At 58.9% G+C, this 21,980-nt stretch overlaps 3 protein-coding genes and 1 pseudogene across 8 annotated transcripts; 2 read left to right on the top strand and 2 right to left on the bottom strand.

The window, feature by feature from the left end:
- Positions 1-1,725: 1,725 nt before the first annotated feature.
- Positions 1,726-5,479, top strand: PCP2 (Purkinje cell protein 2). 6 transcript variants are annotated; one of them, XM_086699184.1, is made up of 6 exons: positions 1,726-2,017; positions 2,941-3,044; positions 3,476-3,498; positions 3,572-3,686; positions 3,976-4,100; positions 5,287-5,479. In XM_086699184.1, exons 1-6 carry the CDS (start codon positions 1,776-1,778, stop codon positions 5,404-5,406), a joined length of 729 nt encoding a protein of 242 aa, XP_086555310.1. In that variant the 5' UTR covers positions 1,726-1,775; the 3' UTR covers positions 5,407-5,479. The 6 variants fall into 6 exon arrangements, with proteins under 6 accessions (XP_086555310.1, XP_086555312.1, XP_086555315.1 ...); XM_086699186.1 differs by lacking the exon at positions 3,476-3,498 and having other exon boundaries at positions 1,734-2,017; XM_086699189.1 differs by lacking the exon at positions 3,476-3,498 and having other exon boundaries at positions 1,735-2,017; positions 3,623-3,686.
- On the bottom strand, positions 5,471-7,091 carry PET100 (PET100 cytochrome c oxidase chaperone). The gene is made up of 4 exons (XM_025916157.2): positions 6,958-7,091; positions 6,128-6,214; positions 5,926-5,958; positions 5,471-5,601 (listed from the first exon to the last, which is right to left on the bottom strand). The coding sequence occupies exons 1-4, from the start codon at positions 6,982-6,984 to the stop codon at positions 5,518-5,520; spliced, it is 231 nt and encodes a 76-aa protein (XP_025771942.1). The 5' UTR covers positions 6,985-7,091; the 3' UTR covers positions 5,471-5,517.
- A 132-nt stretch (positions 7,092-7,223) lies between these two features.
- On the top strand, positions 7,224-21,163 carry XAB2 (XPA binding protein 2). The gene is made up of 19 exons (XM_086699180.1): positions 7,224-7,345; positions 13,319-13,467; positions 13,760-13,883; positions 14,127-14,324; positions 15,561-15,695; positions 15,799-15,963; positions 16,783-16,927; positions 17,200-17,351; positions 17,438-17,557; positions 17,709-17,840; positions 17,936-18,067; positions 18,164-18,277; positions 19,210-19,372; positions 19,468-19,658; positions 19,804-19,926; positions 20,015-20,186; positions 20,480-20,609; positions 20,763-20,872; positions 21,036-21,163. The coding sequence occupies exons 1-19, from the start codon at positions 7,295-7,297 to the stop codon at positions 21,095-21,097; spliced, it is 2,568 nt and encodes an 855-aa protein (XP_086555306.1). The 5' UTR covers positions 7,224-7,294; the 3' UTR covers positions 21,098-21,163.
- On the bottom strand, positions 10,968-11,448 carry LOC112852589 (ATP synthase F(0) complex subunit C2, mitochondrial pseudogene; annotated as a pseudogene).
- Positions 21,164-21,980: the final 817 nt, after the last annotated feature.

Below are 21,980 nucleotides of genomic sequence, written 5' to 3'. Positions count from 1 at the left end.
GGGAGCAACGCTTTAATCCTCCCCAGACACAGCCACCACCCTGCCAGAAGTTTCTCCGTGGTTGACGGATGCTGTGTGCCCAGCCGGCGCCGCGGGGGCCATACGCCTGTGACCCACTTGCCTTCCGTCCCCCAGAGTGCAGCAGCCGGCTGGACAGCATTTGATAAACTCAGGAGGAGGCGTGGAGGGAGGCTTGAGGCTAAGCCAGCACCTACTGTGTGCCAAGGGCCCGTGCCAGAGTCTCACCCAGTCCCCTCAGAAACCCTGACCGGGGGGGGGGGGGGGGGGGGGAGTGCGGTATAGACGGCGAAGCCGCGGCTCAGCAGGGCCCTTGTCCAAGGCCACGTGACGAACAGGCCCGCTGGGATCTGAACCCCAGGACTCTGTCCCGGGAGGACTGCCTGTCACATAGCCTGGCCCTCACCAGGGGCACACACACCCTCATAGGCCGCTCATCGCATTCATCGGCTGATGACTTCGTGGGTTTGGAGGCACGCTCAACCCCTTGCACGCTGACACACACACGCGATTCACATGTGACCTGAAATTTCGCGGCCTGCTCCTGCTGTGCGCCAGCGAAGGGCGGCCACCTTGTCACACAGAGGGCACAGGCAGCAGCACCCGTGCAAAAGAGGTCCCAGACGTCAAGCGTGATGCACGTGTGTGAACGCAGAGTCCAGAACTGGGTCCTTCATTTGGCCGTGTTTCTCGAGGCTTGGTCTGGCACCTGGCCCTTTGCCACTTACACGGGAAAGGTGGCAGTGAATGACTCTCGGGTCTGCCAGGTGGCGCTTAAAGTTGAATGGAAGGTGGAGAGAAAATAACTCTCTCCACCAGAGGGGTACCCTGACAGGGTGGCCTTTAGATTTAACCTGAACGACATCACGAAGCAGCTCTGCAGCGGTCCAGGCAGAGAGAAGCAGGGGGTGTGTCTCGAGGGGCAGAGGGAGGGAGGTGAGCTTGGAGGGACTGCAGAGGGCTCGACTTGTCACTTGTCGTGGGACAAGATAGGACTAAGCCTGTCCGATTTGCCTGGGATTGAGAGGTTCCCCGGACACAGGACTTCCAGCCCTAAAACTGGGACGGTCTCCGGCAAACCGGGATGGCTGGTTACTCTACGTGGGGCTTTGGGGCTTTCTTTCATTTTTTCCTCCCTCTGTTCCTCCCTTCCCTGTTCTCTTTTTCTTTCTTTCAAAGCTTTATTGAGCGATCATTCACCTACCACACACATCAGTCACTGAGACTGGACAATTCAATGCCTTGTAGCAGACGCAGAGATGCGCACCCACCCCCGATTTTAGAACATTCCATTACTCGGAGGTGTTTGAGTTGTCTCCTGAGGACAATGGAGGCCAAGGTTGAGTTCTGAGCAGGGGAAGGAAGGGGTCCCTGCAGCTCCGGAGGGGAAGGATGGATTGCAGGGGCAAAGGGAGTTGTTGGGAGACCGGGAGACCCCCCACCCCAGCCTCTCAGCCTGTCCCCTGGGGGTGAAAGTCTGTAGGGCCTACCACCTCCTACTATACACTGTGAGAGTGACCAGGGTGCCCGGCTGTTTATGGGCTGCATGGTATCCTGTCCACCCTCCGCCACCAAAAAAAGGTTGAAGCCCTAACCTCTAGTTCCTCAGATTGTGACCTTATTTGGAAATGGAGTCGTTGCGCATGCAATTAGTTAAGAGGAGGTCACACTGCAGTAGGGGTGGGCCTTTATGCAATGTGACTGGTGTCCTGTCTTATGACGGCCTTGTGCAGACAAGGACAGAGGAATGTCGTGTGATGACAGAGGCAGACTTTGAAGTCCTGCAGCTCCCAGCCCGGGAACACCAAGGGCTGCCTGCGACCACCAGAACCCGGGGAGAGGAAAGGAAGGACACACACACACACACACACACACACACACACACACACACACGTTCCAGAGCATGGTGCTGCCACACCTCAACTTCAGGCTGTACGACAATGTCTGTTGCTCTCGGCCACCCAGTTTGTGACTTTGTCAAGGCGGCTCCAGAAGACCAGTACATCCGCGGAGGAGCAGGGCATCCTGTTGGCATCGAGGACTTGGGGCTGTGGAGGGGGTGTAGACGTGGGCCCTAGGTGGGGAGGGGGGGCTGCCTGGGGAGGAGGACCAAGCTTCGCGCTTAGGGAGGTGTGGGGACGGTGTGGCCCATTTATTCCAAGAAGAAATCTTAACTGGTTTCCAGAAAGGCATCTTGGGGAGGAGATGGGGTGCCAGTGACACCCTCCCAGTGGCATCCTCTCCCAGGGCACTGAAAGAAAGCCATAGCTGCTTGGGGGAGGGGGCAGGGACTTTCCTCCTTTCCTCCGGTCCCCAGGCACTGAGATGACAGATCACAGGAGACAGCTCAACCTGACACTGGCGACAGGACAGGAAATCCCAGACCTTCTTGTCTCAGGGCCTGTGGTGGGCAGCCGGACCCAGGGCCAGTGACCAGGAGGCGTGGCCTGGAGACACAGAAGGAGCCAGTCTGCCTGGCGGCACCTCAGTGGTCCTGGGGTCCAGCTTCTTCCCCCGGCACCTGCAGATGACAACCGCCCCTCCAGCAGGCTGATGCCATCCTGCACTGCTTCCCACTGGGGGGCTCCACATCCTGCCCGAGCCGCCCTGGTGGCCCGTGCTCTCCCGATGGGGCCAGCCAGTCCCCGCTCCCCACCATGGGGACGCTGCTCTGGCTTGCTGTTGAGCCCCACCTGAGAGGCCCTGCGGCCCAGTGAATCCTGCTGGGCGAGGTCCAAACCCGGGTCCCCCTGCCTCCTACCCCCACAGCAGCACCGGCATCCTTTTGCAAAAACAATGATCTGGATCATCTTTATGGGGCTTAAGCCTGGGTGGGAGCAGATGGGGCGTGAGCTGGGGATTTGGGGCTGGGTATCCGCTCTCCCCACGTCACAATCTTTTAAAAAGCCTTCTCCGGCACAGGGCCGGGTTAGAGGCCAGCAGAGAGGGAGACCCAGGGGAGGGGAGCGGGGACCATGATGGACCAGGAGGAGAAGGTGGACGGGAGCTCAGGCCCCTGCGTCAAGGTAAGCACACCCCCACACACCCCCAACTCAAGGGCCTGTGAATGACAAGACTAATTAGTTTGTAGGGCACCTAATTAGCAGGCAGGTCTCCTGGGACCCCTGACCCAGTTGCCACGGCCCAAGGAAGTGCTGGTGGGCACGAGGGTCCACGTGCCTAGTCCAGCCCCAGGGCAGGGGTCGGGGCTCTCAGTGCCGACCCCTGTGAGGTGGGAGATGCAGATTTGGGGGCAGCCCCTCATATGTTTCCCTGGCCCGCATCCCAGCCCCCAGGCTCCCCTGCCGTCAGGCCCCAATTTAGGACGTCAGGATGCTGGCACCCGCAGCCTCTCCCTTGAGGCGGCACCACGTGAAGTGGCCCCGCTGGCCGGGCCCCTGGGGCGGGGGCCGGGCTCGGGAAGGAGGCTCAGGTCTCATTCTGAGCAGCTCTGCAGAGCAGCACGTCGGCGGGACCATGGTGAGAGCCCGGGAGGGGAGGGGAGGGGTTCCCAGCTGAGAGGCCGGCTGGACTGAGCGTGTCTGTCCCCCAGGCTGGCTCTCCAGACCAGGAGGGCTTCTTCAACCTGCTGACCCACGTGCAGGGCGACCGGATGGAGGAGCAGCGGTGCTCACTGCAGGCGGGGCCGGGCCCGGCCTCCGAGAGCCGTGAGAGCGGGCAGGGGGTGCATGGGAGCGGTGTGATGTCTGGGGGGGCACGAACAGGGCAGGCCGTAGGGGTACGGGGAAGTGGCCGTCTGGGGGGCCCGTGGGCAAGAATCTGCGACAGCACCTGGGAACCCAGGGCAAGGGACGGGGCGGGGAGGGGGGGGGAGAGACGAGCGTGTTTCCTAGAGAGCACGAGTGGGGGTGAAGAGGCAGGTTGGGGGCTTCAGCTGGGCCGCATGCCCTGCAGTCTGTGCATACGTTCATCCCCACATGCCTCTGCTTAACACAGAGAGTGGCCCTGCACCCGAGATGGACAGTCTCATGGACATGCTGGCCAGTACCCAGGGCCGCCGTATGGATGACCAGCGTGTGACAGTCAGCACCCTGCCTGGCTTCCAGCCCATAGGCCCCAAGGTAGGTGACCTCCTGCTGGGGCTGAGCCGAGACCCTGCCTCCCACCCCCAGCCAGGAGGAAATGGGGCCTCACCCTCACCTACCCATGACTTGCCCCCTAGGGATGAGTGCCTGGTAAGACTGCCACCCTATGTCCCTGCCAGTCACAGGACCCTGGTCAATCCAATACCCAGCTTCAGGTGGGATGACAGAGGCTCTCCCCGATGGGGCTGGGTGGGGCCCAAGGTCAGGCCGGGGGCACGTTAATGTCAGAGCCATGGCTGGAACTCGCGACTCCTGCCTCCATGTCTCAGGGTGTCTGAGAGGACAATGAACAGCCCCCCTCCCTGGGGAAGTTCCCTCCAAGGAAGAGGGCACAGGCGCTCATACCAAGGACACACGCATCCATACACTCCTGTGTGTCTATGACACACAAAATCACAGCAGCCTGGGTTCTGATCAAAACCCCAAATACCACCCTAAGTGTTGAGTAACTAAGGTGCCTAGAGGCTGGGAGATGGGGGTGCCTGGTGGTTCAGTCGTTTAAGTCCTCGACTCACTATTTTTTTAAATGTTTATTTATTTTGGAGAGAGACAGAACACGAGCGAGGGAGGGGCAGAGAGAGAGAGGGAGACACAGAATCCCAAGCAGGCTCCAGACTCTGAGCTGTTGGCACAGAGCCTGGTGTGGGGCTGTGACTCACGAACTGTGAGATGATGACCCGAGCCAAGGTCAGATGCTTAGCCGGTCATTTCCCTCTCTCTTGGGATCCCCCCTTTTCAGAGCCTCCATAAGCCCCCGACTCTTGATTTCAGCTCAGGTCATGATCTCACAGTGATGAGATCGAGCCCGTTGGGCTCTGCGCTGGGCATGGGAGCCTGCTTAAGATTCTCCCTCTCCCTCTGCCCCCCTTCGCTGGCATGCACACATGTACACTTTTTTTTAAAGTTAAAAAAAGGGGCGCCTAGGCAGCTCAGTCGGTTAGGCGTCTGACTCTTGATTTTGGCTCCGGTCATCATCTTGCAGTTCATGGGTTCGTGCCCCGAATCGGCCTCTGCGCAGACAGTGTGGAACCTGCTTTAGGATTCTCTCTCTCCCTGACCCCTCTTCTCTGCCCTCCCCAACTTGCACTGTCTGTCTTTCCTGTAAAATAAGTAAGTAAACTTGAAAAGTTCCTCCCTCTCACTGACCCCTCTTCATCTGCAGGACGGAATGCAGAAACGAGCCGGGACGCTCAGCCCCCAACCCCTCCTCACCCCTCAAGATCCGAGTGCTCTCAGCTTCCGTCGGAACAGCAGCCCCCAGCCCCAGACCCAAGCCCCCTGAGGGCCTGACACGTCCTGGGCCCTACTTGGCCCCTAAAAGCAGACAATAAAACACTTCCACGAGAAACAAGGAACCGCGTGTGTGTTATTTCGTGGGTGGAGGGGCTAGGACTCAGGAGCTCTGCTGGGCGGCATGAAGGAGTTTCTCCTCCCGCTGCTTCCGTATCCTCTCTTTGAATTCTTCTAGCTCTCGGCGCTGGGGGTGGAACGGGAAGGAAGGGGGAAGAGGGCACACACCTCAGGGGCCTGGACCCCGATCCCACCACCCGGCCTGCCCCCTACTCCCCTAGGCCACAGCTTCAGAGTTCATCATCTACACTGGAAGCCCTGTGCCAACTACAACCAGGGTCTAAGTGGGATCGGTTTCATCCAGGAAGAGGGCACTAAGGAAACCATATGCCCCTCTGCTCTCAATTCTCCTTCTTCATGACTGGGGGTAAAATTTTCACTCAAACCCATTATGGTCACAGGGACCCAGGCACCCCCATCCCTTCAGGAGGCAGAAGAGTATGTTACTTACCTGGTCCTCCTTCTCAGGTGGCCACAGCTCCCTCTGTGGGGACAAAGTAACAGCTGGAAGCAGGAGCCAGGAGCTTCCGGAGACCCCCCACCCAGGGCAGGGTCGGTTCGTAGAAGGCAAACATTGCTCCCCAGCAGGTTGGTGCCCCACGCTCTCCCCCACCCCCTGGAATGAGCCCGTGAATATTCTCGTCTATGCCCACCTTGCGCTGTATGACATAATCCTCAAACCACTCGGCCTGATTGGCAATCCAGAACATAGCCACAGGGAAGGTGAGGTAGAGTGTCATCTAGAAGGGCAGGGGGTAAATGAACAGAGCCAGGGATTAAACCCCTTCCGCAGTGTGCACAGGCTGCTCAGAGCCTGGAGGACCATCCTCCCGCAGAGCCAGGGACCTCCTCGGGACCCCCAAGGACCCCTGAACTCCCACCAAGGGTACAGAAGCCTCACACCTAAAAGCCTAGGCCCCTAATAATAATAATAATAATAATAGTAATAATTTAAGAGACCTCAAAGCCCCCTCCGAGTCTGGGTTAGGGTTAGGGTTAGACTCCTTCTCAGAGAAAGACACATACACGCACACGCACCCGACTCAGAATACAAAAGTTCGTACTACAATCAAAAGCATCTGCCCGAGGCCTCATTACCCAGCCGTTCGTCGGATCTCTGAAACACCTCCAAACCCAGGAGGCCTCACTATTTACATTTAGTCTATTTCTCTAAACATAGGCGTCTCCCTATCAGAAACACACATGCCACCCAGAGCCCCACGAGCTCCCCAAGCGTCTGGAGTCTTCCTTCTTGGAACCTCTTCCTCAGATCACTCCTCTCAGAGGTCCTTCCTCCCACCAACCCTCCCAGAGCCCCCTAACCCGGCGCCCCCTCCTCTAGGCTTCCGACCCTAAAGACCCCTCTCAAAACTCAGAAGCTGTCTTCTCAGATTTCCCTCTCTCTTGGAATCCCCGCTTTTCAGAGCCTCCTCGTCAGATCCGGGAAGAACCCAGCCGCCCATCTGCTCCGAAGATCACTGACCCGAAACACCTCCAGCTTCACCCCCATCTCGCTTCTCCTAGGCTACAAAGCCGCTTCCGCCCAAGGTCAACCCTCCAGCAAGACAGCAGCTCACTGGGCGTTCGCGGGCTCCACTACTGAAGCTGATTGGTCGAGGAGCTTTCAAGATGACGTCATCTTCGGGAGCCTCTTCTCTGCTTCCGGTCCCTGGAGCCGTCCACGCGAAAGTCAACAAACGTCGTCCGCTCGGTCGGAAAAGGTTCAACCAATAGGAAATAGGTCTGGCCCTGGGGGGCGGGCCTTCAGCGGGAGACGTCATTATAACGCGACTTCTGCCCGTGTCTGGATAGCCAGGAAAATGGTGGTGATGGCGCGTCTTTCGCGGCCGGAGCGGCCGGACCTTGTTTTCGTGAGTCCGCGGCGGGGCCGGGGGTGGCCCGCGTGGGAGAACCTGGGCTTGGATACTTCAGGGGTTCGGGGCCTGGTCGCCTGGGGTGTCTGGGCCAAAGCTCTGTCCGCTCGAGGGCAGGACCTACGGACCAGGGTGTCCAGGAGCAAAAGTGGAGTCCAAGTGGTCTGAGTTAAGAGTTGCAGTCGAGGTTCAGGGCCTGGCGTCCGGACCTTTGGTGGAAATAGGAGCGCGCGGGAGGGTGGGGGAGGGGAATCGCATAGCGAAATCTTGTAGAAGTCCGGAGTCTGGAATTAAGGCATAGTGATCAGGCCGGGGTTCTGGTTTCTGTGGTAAAGCCTTGGTGCTCTGAGTAACGGCCTAGGTCAAGTCCTGAGCGTTGTAGTTTGTGGAACGAAGGTTTGCTGTCTGGATTAGGAGAACTGTGGAGTCAACTGTGGTCAGGCAGTGGCCATTGGGATTCTGAAGAGTCCCAAGACTTGGTATCTGGAGCACAGACATACGACCTTTCATTGCACTTTATAGCTACTGTGGGGTTTTTTCTTCTTTTCTTTCTTTCTTAAACACAAATTGAAGGTTTGTGGCAACACTACATGAAGTAAGTGTGTTGGCACCATTTTCCGGCAGCATTTGCTCACTTCATGTCTCTGTGTCACGTTTTGGTAATCTCACAGTATTTCATACTTTTTCATGACTTTTGGGGCGTCAAGAGCCACACCCATGTAAAACTGGGAAGTTAATAATTGTTGTGTGTTTTGGGATGGCTTCATAGGCTATTCCTTGGGCCGCCCTCCTCCCTCAGACATAACCACTTTGAAATTACTAAGCTTACAGTGGCCTCTAAGTGTTTAAGTGAATGGAAGAGTCACCCGTCTCACCTGAAATCAGAAGCTAGAAATGATTAAGCTTAATGAGGAAGGCACGTTGCAAGCTGAGAGGGGCTGAAAGCTACTAGGCCTTTGGCACCAGTAGCCAAATTGTGAATGCGAACGAAAAGTTCTTGGAGAAGATTAGAAGTGACGGACACGTGAATGATAAAAAAAAAAAAAAAAAGCGCGAAACAGCCCTTTGCTGTTACAAAGAAAGTTTCAGTGGTCTGGATAGAAGATCACACCAGCCACAGCATCCCCTTAAGCCAAAGTCTCATTCAGCCAAAGCCTAACCCTTCGGTTCTGCGAAGGCTGAGAGAAGTAAGGAAGCTGAAGAACACAACTTGGAAGCTAACAGAGGTTGGCTCTTGAGGTGTTTGGAAAGAAGCCGTCTCCATCACAAAGTGCAAATGAAGGAGCGAGTGCTGATGTAGCCATCTGTGGCAAGTCGATCGCAAGATCTCATTAAGATAGTTAATGAAGTGACTGCACAGACCGAACAGACTTTTAACAGAAATGGGAAAGCCTTCTGTTGGGAGAAGAGACCTGCCAGGACTTTCATTGCTGGAGAGGAGGAGTCACTGCCTGGCTTCAGCGTTTCAAAGCACAGGCTGACTCTGTTGTCCGGCTAATGCAGCTGGTGGCTCGAAGTGGAAGCCATTGCTCCTTTAGCATTCTGAAAAGCCTAGGGCCCTTAAGAATTAAGTTAAATCAGGGGCGCCTGGGTGGCTCAGTTGGTTAGGCGACCAACTTCGGCTCAGGTCATGATCTCACAGTTCATGAGTTCGAGCCCTGCATCGGGCTCTGTGCTGACAGCTCAGAGCCTGGAGCCTGCTTCGGATTCTGTGTCTCCCCCTCTCTCTGCCCCTCCCCTGCTCATGCTCTGTGTCTCTCTGTCTCTCAATAATAAATAAACGTTAAAAATTTTAAAAAGAAAAGAATTAAGCTAAATCCGTTTCGTGTTATGTAAGTGGAACAACAAAGCTTGGATGATGGTATGTCTGTTTAGAACACTATTTACTAGATATTTTAAATCCAGTGTTGAGACCTATTGCTCATAAAAAAGATTTCTTTCAAAATGTTGCTGCTCCATGACGATGCACCTGGTCACCCAAGAGCTCTGATGGAGATGTACAATGAGATTAATGTTGTTTTCACGCCTGCTAACATAACATCCTTTCTGTAGCCCATGTATCAGAGGGTAATTTCAATTTTTTAAAAACAATTTTTGCCTAATGTTTATGTATTTTTGAGAGGGAGACCGCATGAGCAGGGGAGGGGCAGAGAGAGAGGGAAACACAGAATCCGAAGCAGGCTCCAGGCTCTTGAGCTGTCAGCACAGAGCCCGACGCAGGGCTCGAACCCATGAGCTGTAAGATCATTACCCGGGTTGAAATCAGACGCTTAACCCACTGAGTCATCCAGGTGCCCCTACCGTTTCAAGTCTTATTATTTAAGAAATACGTTTTGGGGCGCCTGGGTGGCTCAGTCGGTTAAGCATCCGACTTCAGCTCAGGTCATGATCTCACAGCTTGTGAGTTCAAGCCCCACGTTGGGCTCTGTGCTGACAGCTCAGAGCCTGGGGTCTGCTTCGGATTCTGTGTCTCCCCCTCTCTCTGCCCCTCCCCTGCTCATGCTCTGTGTCTCTCTGTCTCTCAATAATAAATTTTTTAAAAACGTAAAAAAAAATGTTTCATTAAAAAAATTTTTTTTAACGTTTATTTATTTTTGAGAGACACACAGACAGAATGTGAGTGGGTTAGGGGCAGAGAGAGAGGGAGACACAGAATCCGAAGCAGGCTCCAGGCTCTGAGCTGTCAGCACAGAGCCTGACATGGGGCTTGAACTCACAAGCTGTGAGATCATGACCTGAGCTGAAGTTGGACGCTCAACCGACTGAGCCACCCAGGCACTCCAAGAAATACGTTTCATAAGGTTACAGTTCTAGATAGTAATTACTCTGATAGATCTGGGAAAAGCAAATTAAAAACCTCCTGGAAAAGATTCACCACTCTAAATGCCGTTAAGAACATTCTGATTCATGAGAAGAGGTAAGGATAACAGCATTAACAAGATCTTGGAAGAAGTTGATTCCAACTCTCCTGTATGACTTTGAGGGGTTCAAGACTTCACTGGAGGAAGTAACGACAGATGTGGCGGAAACATGGAAACAGCAAGAGAACCAGAATTAGAAGTGGAATCTGAAAATAGGACCAAATTGCTGCAATCTCATTATAAAATGAGGATGAGGAGTTGCTTTTTTTTTTTCTTAATGTTTATTTATTTTTGAGAGACAGAGAAAAACAGTGTGTGAGCAGGGGAGGGGCAGAGAGAGAGGGAGACGCAGAATCCGAAACAGGCTCCAGGCTCTGAGCTGTCAGCACAGAGCCCAACGTGGGGCTTGAACTCACAGACTGCGAGATCGTGACCTGAGCCGAAGTCAGACGCCCAACGGACTGAGCCACCCAGGCATCCCAGCCAGGAGTTGCTTCTTATGGATGAGCAAAAAAAAAAAGGGGGTTTCTCAAGATGGAATCTACTGGTTATGATGCTGTGAAGATTGTTGAAATGGCAACAGAGCTTCTAGAATGTGACATAAACGATTTTGTTCTTGTTAGTACAGTATTTATCTTTCCTCTGTCAAACCCTGAGCCAACCACTTTCCCCAGGCTGCCTGGGGAAGTATAGGAAAAGGAACGCACAGGGCAGACGAAACACAGGAGAAAAACTTATGGGAGGTGGAGATGGCTCCTTCACATGGCGATGAGGATACAAAAGGCCGCCATCAGGCAGAAGAGCCTTGTGGCTTCTGGGAGGGCAAAGCCCAGAATGGTGGAGGAGAAGAGCTGTTGCTTCAGAGAGGGCTTCCTGGCATAACTAGTGATGAGGCTCCCAGACACAGTCCCAATTCCAGCCCCAGAGCCAGCCACCCCAACTGTGGCAGCCCTAGTCCCAATGAACTTGGCTGCTGTGTCGATGTCCCTTGAAGCAACACTGGTTTGGAAACTGCGGCTAGGAATAAGTGAGGTCAGGGGACGTGGGGCTGCCCAGCTGCTGAGGCTCTCATCTGTCAGTGTCTCTGGGGGTTTTAATGCCACTGCAGACAGTGATCGGCTCAACAGCTGACAGGTGCTCCTGACCAAGGAGGGGGCGGAGACGAACTTTGCACAGGCGGACATTTTCAGAGGATGAGGGGCTGTGGCCAGAGAGCTGCTCCCAGTGCGGAGAAGACACAGAGGGAATATGACATACACTTAGTTGACAAAGCAGCAGCAGGGTTGGAGAGGATTCCAATTTGGAAAGAAGGCCTGCTGTGGGTAAAATGCTGTCAAACTGATGGGGCACCTGGGTGGTTCCGTTGGGCGCCCAACGTTGGCTCAGGTCGTGATCTTGCAGTTCAGTTCTGAGTTCGAGCCCCGTGTTCGAGCCCCTGTGCTGACAGCCCGGAGCCTGGAGCCTGCTTCGGATTCTGTGTCTCCCTCTCCCTCTGCCCCTCCACCGCTTGTGCTCTGTCTCTCTCACTCTCAGAAATAAAAAAAATTTTTTTCAAGTGCTGTCAAAAACCGAGTCACATACTACAGAGAAGTTGTTCGTGTCGGCAGGATTCAGTTGATGTGGCAGGCTTTATTTTGTTTTATTTTAAGAAATTGCCACAGCCACCCCAACCTTCAGCAGCCACCACCCTGATCAGTCAGCAGCCATCACCCTCCACCCTCCACCAGCAAAAAAGATTACAACTCATTGAAACCTCAAGTAGTGGTTAGCACTTTTTTTGCAAGGAAGTATCTTTTAATCGAGTTATAACACTTTTTAGACATAATGCCAATGCAAATTTAATAGACTGCAGTGTAAACATAACTTTTATGTGTGTCGGGAAACCAGAAAATTCATTTGACTTGCTGTATTGTGATGTGTATCGTGGTGGCCTGGGGCTGAACCAGCAGTATGTGTGAGGTGTGTCTGTAGAGGCCTAGCATCTTCACAGGTGTTTGGTGTTTCGTATTGGGGAGGCTTGGGGTTTGGTCCATACGTCTCCTTCTGATGTAAAGGTCTAGCTTCTGTCGACTTGGAAAATAAAACTGCCAGTGATTTTATCAGCAGAGTGGGTTTATTTAGGAACGACAGAGGAATTTTAATTCAGGATATGCAAGCTATGGCAAAACCGAAGGCAAGTCGGAGAGCAAAGGAGAGGAGCATCACTTTATTTTATTTTAAAACTTGTTTGTTTGTTTTGAGAGAGCACGTGCACGTGCCGAAGGGGCAAAGTGAGGAAAAGAATCCCAAGCAGGCTCTTTGCTGTCAGCACGGAGCCTGATGCAGCATTCCAGCTTACACACCGTGAGATCATGACCTGAGCCGAAGTTGGACGCTTAACGGAGCCACCTGGGTGCCCAAGTAACGTCACTTTATAGAGAAAAAGGAGTAAACTAGGAGGGGCCGGTTTGAAGGAAAATCTGTTAGGTGAAAGTGATAGTTCAGGGTGGTGATGGCTTCTCATTGGCTGGGCTGTGGCGGTTTCTCATTGGCTGGGCTGTTGCTGGGCAAGGAGAAAATCTTGCTGGGGTAGTAAAGTAAGCTTCTTTCTGTTGGGAACGCAAGGTGCCCTTCTTCCTGCGGGGGGGGGGGGGGGGTCTGCAATTGACAAAGAGATGGTAGGCATCGGAGTGCCCCCTTCAGGGCTTCCTGACTTCATGTCAAATAAGGTTTCCGTGTTCACTTTCCGAGTTCTGGGACAGCTGAGTAGTTCTGGATAGCGGGAGCCTGAGATGCTGAAGGCCTGGTGTTTAGGAAGAGGCGTGTTGTGCGGAGTTAAAGCTTGGCGTCCAGGTCCAGAGAGACCTGGCAGTGGACGGGCAGTCTGAGAAATCTGGTGACCTGGGCCAGAGGGTAGGTGGCTTGACTGGGAGGGCCAAAAGAGTGGTGTCTGGATGACAGTCTCAAGTCTGGCCCGGAACCCTGTGGTTGAGGAGTCTGATGACCCGGGTCAGACTGTGGGCAGTAAGATTTCGAGGAGTGAAATCCAAACCTGAGTCCTGGTATGTGGGTGTCTGGTGCCCTGGCTCTGAGCTCAGGTCTCTCTTTTCCCATTCCCTGGCTCCCGCAGGAGGAAGAGGACCTCCCCTACGAGGAGGAAATCATGCGGAACCAGTTCTCCGTCAAATGCTGGCTCCGCTACATTGAGTTCAAGCAGGGTGCCCCGAAGCCGAGGCTCAATCAGCTGTACGAGCGGGCCCTGAAGCTGCTGCCCTGCAGGTGGGAACGGTCCCAGCCGCCCTGCCCGGCCCCCCACCCCACCCCACCTAATCTAGCCGTAACGGAACTGGCCAGTAGGTCCCAGGTGATGGCTGTCGTTCGGGCACTAAGTGTACGTCCCCTGACGGCTCAGCACACCTTCCCTGGTGTCCTGGCCCGTGCCCCCCAATGCTGAGACTTGCCGTCCTTCCCCAGGCCCCTTTGCCCTGCAGTCACTTCCCGGCGCAGGGCAGAGGGTTCCAGGGGTATGTGAGGCTGACCGGTCGTTGTCTGCCCCTCCCGCGTTCCCCAGCTACAAACTCTGGTACCGATACCTGAAGGCGCGCCGGGCACAGGTGAAGCATCGCTGCGTGACCGACCCGGCCTACGAAGATGTCAACAACTGCCACGAGAGGGCCTTTGTGTTCATGCACAAGGTGGGAGTGGGGGGGGGGGGGGGGCGGGGCAGAGGCCGGGCGAGCGCTGAGGGGGAGGTGCAAGTGGACGGGGACCGGGGGATTGGAGTCCTGTTGCCTCGGTGTGTCCGAGATTGAGCTGGATTAGCCCTAGAGGACGGGGTCCCGGGTCTTGCTGCATTTTTGGCCACAGGACACGTGCCGTCTCTGTGGTCGAGCCGTGGCGCCAGCGGTTCAGACCCTGCCCGTCCCCCACGCCTCCAGATGCCACGGCTGTGGCTGGACTATTGCCAGTTCCTCATGGACCAGGGCCGAATCACACACACCCGCCGCACTTTCGACCGCGCTCTCCGGGCACTGCCCATCACGCAGCACTCTCGCATCTGGCCCCTGTACCTGCGCTTCCTGCGCTCACACCCACTACCTGAGACGGCCGTGCGGGGCTACCGGCGCTTCCTCAAGGTACGCCTGTGGGGGTGGGGCGGGACCGAGCGGCGAGAGGCCGCTTCACGAGGTTCCCAGCGCCGGCTTACTGGGACACTGGCCCCTCGAGGGGCGTCACCCGACAGACGGGAGGCGGGGAAGGCTCTTGTTGGCGATTTGTTTTCCCTCCAAATAATTTGCCAGCACCTGCTGCATGTCTCGCATTGAGACAAGTGCTGGGACAGCGTGTGACAAAGACAGTCCCTGCCTGCATGGAGCTTTTGATCTAACTGGATAGACAGGTGCCCACGAGCTGACCACGTCTCCTGGTCACATCTTTAAAAATTTTTTTTTTCACGTTTATTTCTGAGACAATGCAAGAGACAGAGCACAAACAGCAGAGGGGCAGACAGAGGGGGACACGGGATCCAAAGCGGGCTCCGGGCTCCGAGCTGTGAGCCCAGAGCCCGACATGAGGCTCGAACTCACGAACTGAACCGTGAGATCATGACCTGAGTGGAAGTCGGATGCTCAACTGACTGAGCCACCCAAGCATCCCCCTCTTCTGCTTCTTTATTATTTTTAATTTTTTTTAAATGTTTTTATTTTTGAGACAGAGACACAGCATGAGCAGGGGTGGGGCAGAGAGAGGGGGAGCCACAGAATCCGAAGCAGGCTCCAGGCTCTGTGCTAACAGCTCAGACGTGGGGCTCGAACTCACAGACTCTGAGCCGAAGTCGGACGCTCAACCGACTGAGCCACTCAGGCGCCCCTCCTGGTCACATCTTTTAAACCAGTAAAACCACAACCGTGGGAGGGCAGGGAGTGGGAGACAAACGGCTGTGGGAATGTTTCCAGGCGGAAACAGCATGGGGGGGGTGCCGCCCCCTCGCGCTTCTAACAGCTGTCGTACGTTGTGAAACTCGGCACCGCGCTGTCTGGCTGGGGGACTTGGGGTAAAGGCCGGGCCCGGACCGTGCCGGCTGTGCCTTTGTTGTCTAAGCCAGACCGGTCAGGGCTGGGGCTGCACCAGAGGGGCCCAGACCGGATTGGCGGGGCCTCGGCTGGACCGCCGGTCAAGGCTGCCCCCGTGGGGCTGAGGCCGGACTGGTAGGGTCCGGGTGGGACACGTGTGGCTAAGGCTGGGTCGGCAGGGCTGGCGCCGGGTCAGGGCAGCGGTGCGTGGCTGACCCGGAGCTGCCGAGTGGTAGCTGGGGGGACGGCGGGGTGGCTCTGCGGCCCCGCTGACTGCTGGTGGGGCCGCCCGCTGCCCAGCTGAGCCCCGAGAGTGCAGAGGAGTACATCGAGTACCTCAAGTCCAGTGACCGGCTGGATGAAGCCGCGCAGCGCCTGGCCACCGTGGTGAACGACGAGCGCTTTGTGTCCAAGGCTGGCAAGTCCAACTACCAGGTGGGCTTGTGGGGGGATGGGGTTGGGCAGGAAGGCTTGCCCCCCCCCCCCCCCCCCCCCCCCGTGGGGCACAGGGCTGAGACGACTCCTCCTGGGTCCGCAGCTGTGGCACGAGCTCTGTGACCTCATCTCCCAGAACCCAGACAAGGTGCAGTCACTCAATGTGGACGCCATCATCCGCGGGGGCCTCACCCGCTTCACCGACCAGCTGGGCAAGCTCTGGTGCTCGCTGGCTGACTACTACATCCGCAGCGGCCACTTCGAGAAGGTGCGCAGGCACGGGAGGCGACGAGGGGAGAGTGGGCGGGTGCCACGCAGGTGCCGGACACAGCGGTCACTCCCGAGGTGTCAGTGTTCTCGTCCACGTTAGCTTGCTTGTCGTCAGGCAGTGGAATAGGGGGGTGCGTGGGGCGGACGGATCCCCAGAGTTGCTGGCTGGAGTCGTCGGGGCCTCGTGGAAGAGGAGGCGAGAGGAGCTGGAGCAGAGAAGGGGCCGCTGACGGGCTAGGGGAGGGAGCGCCCTGCGGGCTGAGGGGTCGGCCGTGCCCTGCTGAGGGGCGCCGCCAGCCAGGCGTGAGCAGGACGGAGGCAGGACCGGCTGCATGCTTCACAGAAACCCTTCAGGCCACCACAGGCTGAGGCTGGCGGCAGGGGACTGGTCAGGAGGCGGGCGGAGCCAGCGGCCGGGGTGGGGCGGACAGTGGAGCATGACTGGCCAGGAACAGGGGTAGAGGGATGGGGCCCAAGCTTAGGGGCGGGAGTGACCGGGAGAACATGAGCTTCAGAAGTGGGGTGGGGCCCTCCATGGCCAAGTCCGGGGTCCCCGCAGCGGGGACCTGTGGGGGCGTCGGGGTCGGTCACCTCTCGAGTCTTAACCGGGCGTCGGCCACCTCACACGTGTCTCCCTTGAGCTTCGTAGTCACTCTGCACGGGGACCGTCACCATTTACTGGGGAGGGCAGGGGGCGGCTGTGGCTCTGCTGGGTGTCGGTGCTCCGGGCAGTGCGGCCAGGTCCCCTGCGTCCACGCGGGCAGGCCCTCGCGTCCCCCCAGCCAGCACTTTCCTTTTACCCCGCCCGTGCCCACAGGCTCGAGACGTGTACGAGGAGGCCATCCGGACTGTGATGACCGTGCGCGACTTCACCCAGGTGTTCGACAGCTACGCGCAGTTTGAGGAGAGCATGATCGCAGCCAAGATGGAGACGGCCTCAGAACTGGGGCGGGAGGAGGAAGGTGAGGCAGGCCTGGGCCGGTGAGGGGAGAGGGCTGGGCCGGCAGGCAGGGCTCTGAGAGCCCCAAGGGACAGCAACGGGGGAGGTGCGTCTGCACGACAGAGGGAGGCCGGCGTGGGTGGAACTTTGGTGAGTAGCCGGGACTAGCGCTGCATCCCTGGCCGGAGTGGCCAGTGGAGTGAGTCTGCCAGGCCCCGGACAGTCGGGGCCCTGGTGGTGCAGAGGTGGGGGCGGGGCCGCTGTGCTGAGGCCCCGCCCCCATCTCGAGCGCAGATGACGTGGACCTGGAGCTGCGCCTGGCCCGCTTCGAGCAGCTCATTGGCCGGCGGCCCCTGCTCCTCAACAGCGTCTTGCTGCGCCAGAACCCACACCATGTGCACGAGTGGCACAAGCGCGTGGCCCTGCACCAGGGCCGCCCCCGGGAGGTGTGTGACGCCCCGCCCCACCCCAGCCCCCTTCCCCTGCCTGCTGGGCCCCGACCGTCCAGCCTGACTCCATCCTTCCCACCCAGATCATCAACACGTACACGGAGGCCGTGCAGACGGTGGACCCTTTCAAGGCCACAGGCAAGCCCCACACACTGTGGGTCGCGTTTGCCAAGTTTTACGAGGACAATGGGCAGCTGGACGATGTGAGTGCCCTGCGTGTGTGGGTTTGCGCGTGTGTGAGTAGAGGCGTGTGCTCGGCCAGAGGACCCAGGAGGCACAGACACGTGCACTCTCGCGGGGGCGGGCAGGGGCCAGAGAGGCAGGGTCCCAACCTGCCCTCTCCCACCCCTGCAGGCCCGCATCATCCTGGAGAAGGCCACCAAGGTGAGCTTCAAGCAGGTGGACGACCTGGCCAGCGTGTGGTGTGAGTGTGGCGAGCTGGAGCTCCGGCACGAGAACTACGACCAGGCTTTGCGGCTGTTGCGGGTAAACGCGAGCCCATGTTAGGGCGGGGGCGTGGTGTGCTGTGTGGCCGTGTCCGGCTGTCCCCAAGCCCCCGCCCTGCTGCCTGCTCCCTCCAGAAGGCCACCGCGCTGCCTGCCCGCCGAGCCGAGTACTTCGACGGCTCGGAGCCCGTGCAGAACCGCGTGTACAAGTCCCTGAAGGTGTGGTCGATGCTCGCCGACCTGGAGGAGAGCCTGGGCACCTTCCAGGTGAGTCGGGGGGCCGAGGGCCCGTGGCGGCGTGGAGCCGGGGGCAGGGCCACAGTCTCTGCCCCGGACGTGCCCTGACCTGCTGCTGCCCCGCAGTCCACCAAGGCCGTCTACGACCGCATCCTGGATCTGCGTATCGCCACGCCCCAGATTGTCATCAACTACGCCATGTTCTTGGAGGAGCACAAGTACTTCGAGGAGAGCTTCAAGGTGAGGGGGGCTGATCTGGAGGTCCCGGACAGCGGGGTCTCCTGTCCCGGGGCCCCGGCCGCTGTGTCCGTGTGCTCCGGTGGCCCTAACAAGGTGTCGCAGAGCAGGGAACTCAGACAGCAGAGACATACCGTCCTCGTCCTGGGGGCTGGAAATCTCAGACTGTGGTGCTGGCGGGGCTGGTCTCTCCCAAGGCCTCTGTCCTTGGCTAGCGGGCGGCTGTCTTCCCACCGGTGTGTGTATGTGTCTTAATCCCACAGGGACTCCAGTCATCTCGGGTTAGGGCCCACTCTAACGACTCCCCTTCATTTCCCCTTTAAAGGCCTGGTTTCTAAGTCCAGTTACATTCTGAGGTCCTGGGGTTGTGGCTTCAACAGGAATTTGGGGGACACAGTTCACCTCTTAACAGGCACCGAGTCTTGTTTCTGGGCGGCGGGTGTGTGCGGGCTGTCCCTCCTCTGCTTGTGTGACAGCTTGTAGGTACGTGAGGTCCTGCACGTGCACGTGTTGGGAGGCCCTGCCTCTCTGTTGGGAGGTTTCGGTTCTAGGCGGAGACCGCACGTATCCAGATGACATACACGTGTGCCACCCGCCCCCCCCCCCCCCCCCCCGGCCTGAGTGACACCGGCCCTGTCCCTGGCCCGGGCATGGGAACCTCTTCCCAAGGCCGTGGGCTCCAGTGTCCACAGAACTGAGGACCCCCCCGACTCCCCCGCCCATAAGGTTACCTACCGGTGACTTGGTAGGTCCTAGTCCTGGTCCGTTGAGGGAGACGCACAGGCCCCCTTGACGGCGCCGTGATCGTGGGGCAGGGTGGACGGGGAAGGGGCCGCCGTGACCAGCCCGAGGGAGACGTGGGGACTCTCCTGGCAGGCTGGACGCCACGTGTTCTTGCCCTGGGTTCCCACACACGACACCCTCTCCCGGGGCAGGCGTACGAGCGTGGCATCTCGCTGTTCAAGTGGCCCAACGTGTCTGACATCTGGAGCACCTACCTGACCAAATTCATTGCCCGCTACGGGGGCCGCAAGCTGGAGCGGGCGCGGGACCTCTTCGAACAGGCGCTGGATGGCTGCCCTCCCAAATACGCGAAGAGTGAGGCGGGCGGGCGGGCCGGGCCGGGCGGGGGAGGGCTTGTCTGGGGCCGGGCACCAGCCTCTGACCGTGCCCCCCCCCGCCTCGTGTCTCAGCGCTGTACCTGCTGTACGCCCAGCTGGAGGAAGAGTGGGGCCTGGCCCGGCACGCCATGGCAGTGTACGAGCGCGCCACCCGGGCCGTGGAGCCCGCCCAGCAGTACGACATGTTCAACATCTACATCAAGCGTGCGGCCGAGATCTACGGGGTCACCCACACCCGCGGCATCTACCAGAAGGCCATCGAGGTGCCCTGTGGGGCGGGGCGGGGAACGGGGGTGGCCAGAGGCTCTGAGCGTGCCCCCACACGTGGGACCTCCGGGAGCCTTCCGGAGGGCCCGGGGTGCAGGGAGCCCGCTCACGCCCTGCCCCCTCCTCGCCACCGCCACCCAGGTCCTGTCGGACGAACACGCCCGGGAGATGTGCCTGCGGTTCGCGGACATGGAGTGCAAGCTCGGCGAGATCGACCGGGCGCGGGCCATCTACAGCTTCTGCTCCCAGATCTGTGACCCCCGGGTAGGGCGTGGGCCCGGGCGGGCGGGTGGGCAGTGACGGAGGCTGCAGCCGAGCCAGCCGCTCACGCCATGCGCCCCACCCCGCACAGACCACCGGGGCTTTCTGGCAGACGTGGAAGGACTTCGAGGTCCGGCACGGCAACGAGGACACCATCCGGGAGATGCTGCGGATCCGCCGCAGCGTGCAGGCCACGTACAACACGCAGGTCAACTTCATGGCCTCGCAGATGCTCAAGGTGTCGGGCAGCGCCACGGGCACCGGTGAGCAGCTGTGGGCACCCGCAGTAAGGGCCCGGCCCCTGCTCTCTGCCCGCCCTTGACCTCCTGGTCTGAGAGCGTTGAGCGTCCACCTCCCCACCTCCCCACCCCCCCACCTCCCTACCCCCCCACCTCCCTACCCCCTGCCGAACCTGGGAACTCCTTGAGGGCTGGGTCCTCGGACGGATGGGGGTGGGGTGCCCGGTAAGGAGCAGAGCGGCCTGTGGGCTGTGGCAGGGGCCAGCGCGGGTGTGGCCTGGGCAGACTGGTGTGTGACCCCCACGCTCCCCCGCCAGTGTCCGACCTCGCCCCCGGGCAGAGCGGCATGGACGACATGAAGCTGCTGGAGCAGCGGGCAGAGCAGCTGGCGGCCGAGGCCGAGCGGGACCAGCCGCCGCGGGCCCAGAGCAAGATCCTGTTTGTGAGGTGCGGGGGCAGGGGTGGCGGGGAGGCTGAGCGGCACGCGTCCCCCTCCCTCCCCCCTGCCTGCCCCCTCCCTCCCTCCCTCCCCGCCTGCCCTGTCCCTCCTTCCCTCCCTCACCCCTGCCCATCCCCTCCCTCACCCCTGCCCACCCCCAGGAGCGATGCATCCCGGGAGGAGCTGGCCGAGCTGGCCCAGCAAGCCAACCCGGAGGAGATAGAGCTAGGGGGGGACGAGGACGAGGACGAGATGGATCTGGAACCCAACGGTAGGGGGCCAGCCAGGTGGGCAGGACGTTTTGGCGGAGGCATGGGTGGGGGTGGGGGGGGGTTGGGGGTGGGGGGGGTTGGGGGTGGGGGGGGCCCCCCCCTCCCGGAATGACCGTGGGGCCCCCCCCTCCCGGAATGACCGTGGCCTCTCTCCTTTCCCAGAGGTGCGGCTGGAGCAGCAGAGTGTGCCGGCTGCCGTGTTCGGGAGCCTGAAGGAGGACTGACCCCAGCCCTGCATCCCTCATCCCTCCTCCCCCATTCCTCCTGCCCCAATAGAATCTATGTTTGTACACACGGTCTGAGCCTCTTTCCTGCCCACCCTTCCTGCTGCCCAGGTGCCTATGGGGACTGCCAGCTGGGTAGTGCCCTGGCCTTGGGCCCGGCACCCCCCCCCCCGCCCCCAGATTGGCTGATGCGGGAGGTGGGGCAGCTGGGCTTCCAGCCAGGGCACATGCCCCACCCTCCCCCTGCAGAGCCAGTTCTCAGAGGCCCGTCTCTGCCGCCTGAGGCCTCCTTGAGGGCCTTCCCAGCCCATTCCCACATTAGGTAGAGATACACAGCCTGCCTTCTCCAGATTCATTCTGGGCCAGGGCGCTGACCTCCCCTCAGAAGACTGGTCTGAGAGCCTGTCAAGGTACTTCTCACTCTGGATGGCAGCCAGGAGCCAGACCTCAGCCCTGGGTCAGGGCGTGGTCCTTAGGCCTAAGCTCTGGGAAGCCATTAGTGGGCTCTGGACTATTAAGGGATTTTAAGCATCAAGAGACATAATCAGATTTGTGCTCTGAACAGGCCATGTGGGCTGTGGGGGATTGGTTGGTGGTGGGAGGTGATGGGGGGGGGGAGGCCCGGGTTGGTGGCCTGGACTGGGGGCCAGTTATGGGGATGGAGAGAGGCTAGCGAGACAGAAGCGGCCATTAGGTGAACTGTGCAGTGTCGGGTGGGGTTGGGGAAGCCGGTCCTGTGTCTGGGCCACGGAGAGCAGCAGCTCAGGCAGGCTCGAGTTACGGCCTAGGGCCTACATCTGAGCCATCCCCAGCGATGCCAAGGGCACACCTGGACCCTTGGGTGTGGGGCTCGTAGGAGAGAAACATGGGAATCCTTTCCAGA

This window comes from Puma concolor, chromosome A2, assembly GCF_028749965.1.
Source record: "Puma concolor isolate L17-30 chromosome A2, mPumCon1.1.hap2, whole genome shotgun sequence".
Taxonomy (NCBI): Eukaryota; Metazoa; Chordata; class Mammalia; order Carnivora; family Felidae; genus Puma; species Puma concolor.
The sequence above is the reverse complement of the archived record's forward strand: the minus strand, read 5'-3'. Positions and strand labels throughout refer to the sequence as shown.